The following is an 11,317-nucleotide window of genomic DNA, read 5'->3' on the forward strand; positions in this document are numbered from 1 at the left end:
CGCAGCGTAGCGCTAACCGCTCCACCACCGCTCCCACAAAGTCCCACACAATCCAGGCACACACGCACACTCTGAGTCAATAGTATCTGTATCATCCTACCCGTCTGGACGCACGTTGTTTTAAAATCATTTACGCCGAGGTCTAAGTGACACGACATTGACTTATCAGGAATCATGGCCTTGCGAGAGACGATGACTAACTTATAAGATGCATTACATTTATTGTAGTGATGCCGCTGATGAGGCAGTGGTGCAGAAACATAATTAACAAACAAAAAACCTCAACACATTCATCAATCAATTTCATCGTGTGGTCTTAAACAATGTAAAATAGGCGACGTTTCGGCCACTGGCTCTTCGTAGCAGATATAAACTTCGCCTATTATATTCCCCCCTTTTTAATGCCACTGCTGTTTGGCAAACGTGTTTGAGTTTTTTTTTTAAATACGAATTCGGCTCTTTGAAGCCATGCTATTTGTTGAGCTTGGACGCATACAGGATGGACAACAATACGCATAATAAAAGTGTGTTGTTCGGCAATCGGAAAGAGAGGAAGACTCAACAGAGAATGTTTTGACATTGAGAGATTGCTCCAGAGAGATGTGGCACGACTCGAGCATGTTGGCACCAGAGGGGAGTGAGGGCTCGCGTCGAATGTGCAGTGAACGCCTGCGGGATCTCTGCCCCATGGATCGTCGTGATGACGACGACGATGACGACGATTTGTCGAGCTGTTGACATCACAGTCATTCCACCGAAGTTGTCTGCGTCATTGTCCTATCAACCTGGGATAATTTTTCACGAGATATTTTCCAGAGCTCAGCCCCAGACAGTCACGGCTTAAAATAAGTCCTGCTGTCATCATCCGTCACCCTCACGTTGGGTTTCCTGTAATAAGGAGGCAGGCAGGCAGGCGACCGCAACACAATTTAAGCAAAGGGCTTCTTCTCGAAATAACAATAACAACAGCCTTCCCGGAATAGAGTGGTCGTCCTATTTAAGGGCTTGGCACAAACAACCCGCGCAAAAGTTGGATTCAATAATCCGTTGCTTTTACCGCCACCTCTTGGCCATCATCACCACTCCAGGTAAAAAAAAACACATGCAACTGCAGTTTGTGTTTTACCACGATCGCTGCATTAGATATTCTGGACCTGTTGCATTTCTGATATAATCGTGTTATGGTGGTGACAATTCGTGAGCGATTACGAATACGTAACGAATAACGATTATGTAGATGAATACAGGTTTTTTTGTATTAATCTCCATAGTGGGTTTTTTTCTGCGATCTAACCTAAAAAAAACCTATGTTATGGATGATATTAGTCGCGAAAGCCTACGGGTTAAACTGATTACGGAGATTGTTTGACCATACTTCAACACGCTGGTCAATGCGGGCTTGATTAATCGGAGGCCCAGCACCGGCAAGAGAGTGGCTCGTGACCTTTGTGGCAGTGCGGCCTCGCGATCACGGTCGCTCACCCCCCATCGCTCCGGGAAGTCAAGTCAAACCGGCGACCCCTCGATTGCAAGCCCAGTGTGCTGACCACTACACCGTTGTGGCAGCATCCATCTGTAGGACAAGTCGGGGTGCAGAATCGATGTGGATGGTCGTGGGACAGATACTCATTGAAAAGGGAGACCGGTGAAACATTCTCCGAAGAATTGACAAACAATCACCATTCGTATAATAATAATAATAGTTTTAGCTACTAACGCACCGCCGCGCCATTTTTCGGTCGCTCTCAAAGAGCGAAAACGACTCAGAGGTGCGAGAAACGGCTGACAAGCGGGAAGGCAGCCACGCAGCGAGCCGGCGCCAACAATTGTCAAAGCTTTGCGGTCCTTTATGTATCAAGGTGTTATCGGCTAATTAGTGTGCGTTTATACGTGGGGGCGGGGGAGGGGGGCAATCAGAGAAAATCCACACGTGCGCGGGAGCAACGCGCTATCTCACGCAGACGGAACAGGCGAGGACCACAGTTTCGGTCCTGCGAGCAAGGGTATGAGTCCTCGACGCGCACATGGGTGGTCCACCAACCCTCGCTGTTGCATCCACAGTGCCGCAATACAGACCACGAGCGTAGCCACCACCCGGCTAATGGTGACCTTGGCCATGTCAACTGGACTATTCATATTCATAATTAAAAAAACTGCAGTCTTGAATGGCACAATCTTCATTGAGAGTGAGAAATAATATACCGAGAGAAGAAATCCCAAAAAAAATCCCTCTTTTTTCAAAGCGATGCAAGCATGAGGTCGTTGTTCTCCCCCCCCCGCCCACACCCAGTTTTTGTTGAGATTCTTGACATGCAGTCAGTCGCGTTCGAACGCATTCTAAATCCACGTCTCTATTCGTAATAATGAGCGTTCTCGCACACAGATTGTGGGAGTGCACGTGGGGTGGTGGTGTGTTGATGCCAGCATGCACTGCGCACACATACTTTATTAAAGTTATATTGTCGTTTCATATTTACTTTATATGCACGAACGGGCAAGGAATAAACACGATTTATCCACGCACACACACGACACGAGGAGCCAGACACGATGATGCAATGAGCACTGAAAAAACCCTCACGGAGTCTCGAGACTCGCTGTAAGGAGGGTCCTGCATTGGGATGTTGAGCCGATTGCTCTTCGTTTCTATTCAGAAGTTTTGTTGTCTGAAGATGACGAAAAACTCCTTTTAGGATTCTCAACACGAGGCTTATAGAGCAAGACTAAGGCATCTCGGGATATACAGGATTCTGTGTTAATACCAGAGGCTCCCAGAGGAAGACGAAATAACCTTAGGAGTTTTAGTCTTCAGTAGTAATTACTGAGGCTGATAGAGCCAGACCAACGGACCTTATGGTTTTTATGGTGTATTTGGAATGCTTGAGGCTCAAAGGGCCAGACAAAGACAGTTTTTTCATTATTATTATAGTTTATTGCTAATGCTTGAGGCTCGTAGAGCCAGTCTAAATTCCCTTTACAATTCCGAGGGTGCCGTGTGGCGATTTGATTTGTGATTGGAATATTGAATTTTCCGAATAAGTCAATGGGAGTAAATGATTGATTATTTTTTATTTCATGTTTATGCTCCCTATTCATTATGGCAATGAAGAATACAAAAGAAACGCAACCCCCTTGAGTTTAGTTCCAAGGAGAATAATACAAATAATAATAGTAGTGTATTGAACAAACTATGCCCTGCATCCTGCATGTGCCATGCGTGACTTTGACCGCACTCTGTAGATGTCAATGGCGTCTCTCCCTCCTCCTCCTCCTCGCTGCTGTGATGCCAATGTGTGCCAAGTGTTTCGATAACGTCTCGTTTGTACTGTGCTGTATTGTATTTTTGACTGTGCTGTGATACTTTGTCTGTATGTTCTAGTCTATTTACAATTTTACATGTTGAACTTCTTTCGCACCGTACGTAGCCAACCGCGAGAATCGAAGGTGCGGGGGAAGGACGACAAACTAAACACAACAACAAGCAGTTCTCAAGAAAGGAGTTTTACATTTTGCATAGTGGTGTAGTGTACAGTAGTGTAGTGCATAGTGTAGTATATTGTAGCGTATTATAGTGTCGTGTATAGTAGTGTATAGTGTAGTGTATAGTAGTGTACAGTGTAGTATATATGTAGAACTTCTTTCACGCCGTACACAACCAACGGCGCTAATTGGATGTGCAGCGGAAGGACAGCGAACGGAGCACAGAACGCAGTTCTCTGCTGTGAAATCTCTCCTGTTTGTTCTCGGTCTTGGAATTTCCCGCTTTTTAATAAGGACTCTGCTTAAAAAAGCCCCCATTGTGTTTTCTCTTGTACATATAAATCTAAACACAATTTTATGCATGTCAAGCAGGGGCTATCTGCCACTGCTGCGTCTCATGCACGGCACCCTTCCGCCTTTCTCCCAGCGTGGGACTCCAAGCCTGCTCCTACTCTGTCAATGCCTCAGTCGCCACGTTGCTTTTACTTTGGTCGGTTTTCACTGCAGAGCGTTCAACGTCCCCGATTGATGTCCCATAGCAGGCAAACACAGTAAGAGGCCGGATCTAAAAGCACTTTGCTATGAAGAAGCAGTGGTTCTTAGCCTGGGGGGTCGAGATGCCCTTTGTGAGAACCACAGGGGTGCAGGCTCCAGTGAAGGTGAAGAACCACTGTGGAAGAGGCACAGTTCTGATCATAGCGTCGTCGTCGTCTTCTTCTTATTATTTCGTGTGGCTGATGTCCATGCAGGGCAACGACTACAATGTCACTTTCAGGTGGTCACGCCAGACAGCCGTGTCAGGAGCAGCGGAATATAATTAATAATAGTAGCAGCAGCAACAACACACGCCTGCCTTACACTCGTGGACGGGTTAAAGCAAATGGTCAAAATTATTGTAGGAAATTAGTGGCAATTGTGACTGGATGAGAATCGGGATCAGAATTATGGCGAGAGAGAGAGAGAAGGTTGGATTTCATAACAAAGCAATGTACAGGTGTGCCTTAAATAAAAAATAAAATTACTTAAATCAGGGCGTATAATCTGCCGTGGCATGGATCTGAAGCGTGGACACTGGCCAAACACCATCAATAAAAGCAACTATAAGTATTTAACAAAAAAATATTATGCAAGTGTGCGCAGAAAGGAAAGTGCAGTATTGCATATTGTTTTGACCGTGATCCGTGGCATGCCCGCGTTTGAGAGTGCTGGCTAACAGAGTGGAACAACGCTGGCGTCCAGAATGAATGTCTCATTCGACACCCAAACATCGCCAACTCCTTGCTTTGGAAAGTCCTCCTTGAAGGCAATTGCGTAACGATCAACCGCATCGGAACGATCAACAGGCCGATGCGCCCATCTCTTTAATAGATGGAATATGAAAGACAAAACCACGGTGCTGGGATTCCCACCATAGACACACAGACACTCCCTCGTTTCATGTTCTACTTGAAAAGACGGGAGAGAGGCGCGTGTTATAATCTGTACAACAGGTTACAAGGCTGTTGTAACGAACGACGCGGACGAGAAAAGGTTTGGAGCTTTCTTAGCAAAGTCCAACTTAAGAATGAAAAGCAGCATGGCAGTGTGCCTGAAGATGAAAGTTCGCACTCAGTGCGCACCACAGTGTGGACCAACCACGTGGGGCCACACTGGCAGAGCGGATTGGACAAAAGCAGAAACGTGCGCGCAGAACAATCGTGGCGAGGTGCATTCCCTGTCTGGACATCTAATTTGAGATGACACGCTAGATACGAAGCGTCATATTTGCTGCCAAGAAAAGTAAAGTTGCCTTGGGCAGGATACGTCGCCAGGAGAAGGGCGATAATCCAGTGGTCGAGACTAACCATGGAGTGGCAGCCAAAATAGGGAACGATTAAATTAAATGAACTAAATCTTGACTTAAAGCTTTCGTGACTGCAGGAATTCATATTCTTGGTTATTTCGCTAAATCCACGTAGATAGATCAAATAATAAACTAAACTTTGGCTTATTTACCAGGCATGGCCCACGGAGCTAACATAGTTGTTTTTCGGAAGCGACCTGGCCACGAATGATAGCCCAACGAAGTGGTTTATCACGTGGACATTTATAGCAGCCAAATACTCTAAACGCACGTTTCTAAATGTGGAGGGGAATACCGGAGGATCCGGAGAAAGATCCACGCGACCGCGGGGAGAGAAACATGCACAGCAGGTGTCAGGGGTCGAACCCTCGCCCACCTGTATGCCACTGTCAGATTGATGACAACATCGCCGCAACGTCAGAGACGGTGACAGTTTTTGGTGAGGCATTCACCCAGCAGTGGATAGATCACGACTGCTGATGATGATGTTTCCCATTGCGGAGAATGGGAACCCGCAGCTCGGCATGATATACAAATATCCAGCCCACTCAGTGCACGTGTATGCAACAATAATACTACAGTAATACTGTTTGACTTGTACAGCATGCACATGATAACAACGTTCGGATGGCCACTTGCCAATCCAATTGCCAATCCGCTTCTGGACGAAAACCAACGCACGCCCTATGGGCAATTCGGCCATACTCGCACCCCGCTGGGTCGGGTGAAAGGGGGTGGGTGGCTGGCTGAGTAATCGAGTCACATCATCGCTCGCCAATAATGTTCGCTCGTCGAATCGAACTGGCAGTCGGCGGGTTCATAGCCCGAACCGCGCGAACCACTGCGCCACCGCTCCTCCGCCACTCGGTGTGCCCGAGGCGTTGTTAAGCAAAGGTCGCGGTGGTTATTTTTCGTGTTGTTTTTTTTTTAACGGGGAGCGTGGCGTTGGACAGCATCCAATGTAAACATTGTCCTGCACCTGCCTCTGCCGCTGGCTGCGCCCACCCGTGCGTGCGTTGCACAAACAGCGCAACTAAACATGGACTCCTCGACTTACAAACGAGTTAGGTTCCAGAGGTCTGTTGGTAGATATAGAGGTCCGTCTACCTCGCCGCCGACTCCATTGCCATTCTCGCCGCTCCCTTCTGGGATGGGCGCTGTCGTCACCACCACCATCATCATCATCATCGTCGTCGTCGTCCTAGAATCTCACTCGGGTCCGGAGAAACGCTGCCGTGCGAACGGGCGTCCAGAACAAATTACACTTCCCTCCACGAAGACACCGTGCGTAGCCAACCCGGTGGAATCGTTAACCGCATGAGGGCATCTAAATCGTTTTTGTTACATCACCGGGCCGATGACGCACACCCTCCTCCACGAAGGGACGATTAGAGAGACGGGTCACCGCGAGGGCGATTGCGGCCACGTGACCCGGACTATGGACCACGGTAATTCGCCACCGTCGTCTGCGCTCCGTCAACGCAGACGAACCAAAAAAAGGCAAAACCCCACGGGACAATTCCCCACGACGACGCTCTCGTCGTGACGAGCGGACCTCGACGTTCGGGCGGCACCGAGATCCGGAACATATTGTCATCATTCGGACGTTGAAGAATAGCGTAACCACGAAGACCGCTGTACCGAAGCTTCACGCATCATCACCACGGCCCCTCGTATTTACCATGTGGAGTTGGGTTCTAGTGGTTAAGAAGGGGAGGGGGGGGGCTGACGTCCACCCGCCCTCATCCAGGAGCGGATTTATAAAGGCATTGTACCAAATACCGTGGTCCATGCACACATCATCCCACGGTTGAACGTGTGAACGCGCACATCGACAAAAAAATAAACCACATGATCCAAGGCCAATTAAAATCACCATCACTCTGGGAGTCACTCAAAGGAATACCCGATGGCGAAGAAGCACCCTTTGGGCCAGCAATCGAGTGAAATAGTGTCCATCACGATCCCCGCCATAGAAACGTGGAATTTCCACCACTTTGTCGAGGAACGGGGCGACGCCACTGGCCAGCGCTGCACTGGGTTGCGTTACTGCGGGACTGTTTGCACATCACACACACGTTGTCAATTCCACTGTTGGATGAAGGCCTTCCCACGCCGCGTCGGTAATAATGTTTGACTATACTTCACCACTTTGGTGAGTGCGGGTTTGGTGATTGGTGGAGGGAGCGGTTCAAATGTGGCTCGCCCACTGATCGATTGATTTGATGTCAGCGGTGGCCGCGAATCGCATTCACGTGGCCAGGTAAATATGGAATGAAATGTTTGATGACACAGCGTTGCCAGTGGCTGTACAGACACACAAACATAAATAACACCGGCAACGTTTCGGGCAATGATCCTTTGTTTACAGCACATAGAGAGGGCGAGAGTGGGCATAACTGCTGCGCTACCGATGCACAACCCCAATGACAGCACGTGCGTACTGCAGTCAGGCACACGTGCACGTCTTCTCTGTGGAGGCGTCAGGCTTGACGTACTCATCGCTCTCTCTTACTCGCCCTTGAGAAGGACCCGGCACGCGCCGTCTGTGCACGGCTGCGTGGGCATGGCGCGCGCAGCGAAAGTTGCAATCGCAAAAACCATTCTCAGTCCACTGCTGGATCTAGAGACTTCTCCCCGCCCTCCCCCCGCCCTGAACACACGCCGACTCGGTCGTGGCTGTTGTTTGACCATACTTCACCACGATCAGCTATAAACGCTCGTGTTTCACTCTTGTTAGCCGCTGTCCGCTCACCACCGGTGCTCCGTTCGGCCCGCTGAACACGATGCCTGTTCAGCCGCGACGTATTTAGCGGGTCCTCGAATTATCCACGTGAGCACCGTCGCCCGCAAACACGGGGGTGCGAGTAAAGGTGCAGCCCTGCAATTGCTCAAGCTCCCTACGCAGACGGTGTTTGGCCAAACTCCTTCGCGCTGGCCAGACGCCTTGGAGTAGAATCGGTGGGAGGTCCCCGCACTTTACCCCACCACGCGCGACTTGCACATTGGCTCTGGGTCTACCCATTTGATACCGGTTGTATCAAATGGGTAGACCCAGATCAACTTGCCCATTATTGCAGCCTGCCGCACCGGGAGATAGAACAATCGAACCGGCGACCTCGGCATTGCAAGTCCATTGCGCTAACCATTTGCACCACGGGAACACCCCCCCCCCGAACACCACGTGCAATGCGTCTAAACCAACCTCATGCGAGCATACACGCCAGGATCTCAAATTATCCGAGTGAAGAATCATCATCATCATGTTCGTGGTGGTGGTGGCGAGTTAAGCACAGACTCGCGGCACACGCTGACTCGCTCACCTTGACAGAGGAGGGTCGCCATCCACACCACAGCCTGGAAGCGTCCCGGCGTCAGCCTCGGCAATTTCATTTCTCAAAAAAAAAGATGTCGTACTTGAAGAAACTTGTTCGTGAAATGTTCTTCCTCCCCGAACCAATCTTCTCCGCGGCGTCTTGCCCTTCTCAATCAATCGCCATGAAACACGAACTCATGTTGCTAGTTCTCAACAACAACCAACTAAACAACGGCAGAAACGCAGAAATTCTGCGCTCCGCCCCTCGGCTGACTTGCGAGCGCTGAAGCACACGAGCGACTTCGTGCGAGTAGGCGACGGCCCAGGCTGACCTGCGCGCTGTTGTCGGTCACGAGGCGTCCCGCGGTGAAGCTGCGCCTCGCTGTTCCAAGTCCCCGCGTCCCGGCGAGACTGAGCAGCTCCCTCCTCCTCCTCGTCCTCCACGTGCGCACGGCCGCTGCGCGTCACTGAACAGGAGGCGTGGCCTCTCCTTCAGCCCCGCCTCCGCGTGGGCCTCCTCCTCCCCCTCCTCGTTCGACCATACTTCACCGCGCTTGCGAAAGGGGGGGGGGGAGTGGGTTGTGAGCGCAGAGCGACAATGGATTTTGGTGCGCTGCCCTCTGCTGTACGCGGCGCCTACCGTAACCCGTCTTGCGCGCATAGCGGTCTCTGTCGCGTTATCAACATCATCGGTGTCATCATCAGCGGCAGCGGCGGCCAGCTCTGAGTGTGTTGTTAGTACTCAAAGCGATTGGTTATTAAAGCGCCATGCAATCATCGCGCTGACATCACCACCCGACGGCTGCCCGCGTTCATCCACAGATGTGCATAACGCGTCCCGTGCCATGGACGTGCGGACGCATGGCACAGATCGCTGTTCTATTACACTGGTCAACACACTTGTTCTGGCATAAGGTATTCCAACGGTCTTAATTTAATTTTGTGGTGCTGATTCCAAATCTGGCATCAGTTTTTGTCTATCACATCAGGTTTTTGAGATATCAAATATTGCATTTTCAATAAAAACTGCAGAAGGAAAATATTAAATAAATGTGGATATCTACATAAAATGATATTATAAACACACTATCCTAAAAATACAGCACCATATTTTAACACTAAAGCAGTCACTGACTCGCAACAACTTGCAATCATAAGTGACAGAGTTAATTTCGGGTAAAATCAATGAAAATGGGGTATGCCTATAGCATACAAATGAGATGTGAAAAAGCAAATCTGAGATAAGATTTGGAATCAGCACCCTGAAATTAGTCTAAAACAGCTGCAAAAGTCCAGGCCAGAATTATTTTTTTTCTTTTGTTGACCAGTGTTATCCGAGTTGCATTGTGCTGCGTCAATGCACCGGTGGGTGGGAGGAGGCAGGACGGTGTTTGACCATACTTCACCACGCCGGTTAGCGTGGGTTGGCAAAGGCGGGTAGCATAGACATGGGCGCATAGCAGTGCAGTACAACAATGGATTTTGGTGCACTGCCCTCTGTGCCCCTATTCGTAGCAAACCGCCGTAGCCGATAACACCTGGGGGGGTGTGTGGTGGTTGCCCATCCAAACACTATCCAGGCTCAGTTCTGATTAGCTTCCGAGATGAATATAATATATTAAGATTATTACATTAGTTAATAATCCAACAACATTTCAACTTCATACAATGAACAATGTTCACAGGGTCTCTTCCGTATCGTAGAGTACACTATAGAACAGTACACACCAGGTATGCTGTGCAATAATAATAATGATAATCAAACAATATTAATTACCATGCCTAAGTCAATCAACTGCTGGATGAAGGCGTCTCCATGCCGTGTCATTATGGGGGGGACTGTTTGACCATACTTCACCACGCTGGTATGAGTAGGTGGGTGAGGTCTTTTTCTGTAGAGTTTTGCATTTTAAATACGAGTCCAAGCGATTTCCCACATTCTGTGAAGCTCATCTATTCCTGGTTTCTCTGCATTGCCAATTCGTCATTCTGATCTAATTAAATAAATTAAATTGCGAATATCAATAACCGCGTGAGGCTCAAACGCATTATTTAAATGCCCAGCCCTACTGGAGCCGGTCGGACGAAACACACCTTGCACTCAAATAATGTAGCCAGGGCGACTATTCTGCATTGGGATTTGGAATAAGGGGAAATTGCATGTCCGTTTTACACTGCTAAGAAAGGCAAGTGGGAGCTTGAGCACGTGGGCAGGATGATGGACGATGGTCAAGAATATGAACGATAACAACAACAACAGCGTGACAGTCGACGAATGGAATGCACCCAAGAAGGAAATCGAACTGAGCAGATGGAGCGATGGAATCCGTGCACGTGCTGCGGGGTGGATTGTCGTCGCCCAAGATCGTTGGAGGTGGTGGCCGCGGCTTTAGGAGGCCTTCATCCAGCAGTGGATAGATTGTGGCTGCTGATGATTGCGGGGACGTAGAGCGGTGGCGGAGTGGTTAGCACACTGCGCTATGAACCCCTTCCGCCTGTAGTTTGATACTCGGCTCGTGATACGTGAACCAGGCCATGCCTCTTCACTGCACCGACCCGCACTGACCAGCGTGGAGAAGTCAAAACAATCTCCACGACCCATACATTGGGTCGTGATGATTCATTCAGGTTGATTGATTGCTCAATGTCTATTCGTTACATCACTGTATCTATTGACG

The 11,317-nt window shown here is 49.2% G+C and overlaps 1 protein-coding gene across 2 annotated transcripts in view; it reads right to left on the reverse strand.

Annotated features, from left to right (window-relative positions):
* RET (ret proto-oncogene) overlaps positions 1 to 9,067 on the reverse strand; it is a 64,927-nt gene extending 55,860 nt beyond the window's left edge. Inside the window, exon 1 of one of the 2 annotated variants that reach the window (XM_078875252.1) lies at positions 8,647 to 9,067. In XM_078875252.1, the coding sequence (XP_078731378.1) occupies positions 8,647 to 8,716 (70 nt within the window). In that variant the 5' untranslated portion in view covers positions 8,717 to 9,067. The remainder of the gene's footprint in view (positions 1 to 8,646) is intronic. The other variant, XM_078875253.1, reaches the window with a different exon arrangement.
* Positions 9,068 to 11,317: the final 2,250 nt, after the last annotated feature.

Source organism: Lampetra fluviatilis, chromosome 41, assembly GCF_964198595.1.
Source record: "Lampetra fluviatilis chromosome 41, kcLamFluv1.1, whole genome shotgun sequence".
In the NCBI taxonomy this organism is placed as follows: Eukaryota; Metazoa; Chordata; class Hyperoartia; order Petromyzontiformes; family Petromyzontidae; genus Lampetra; species Lampetra fluviatilis.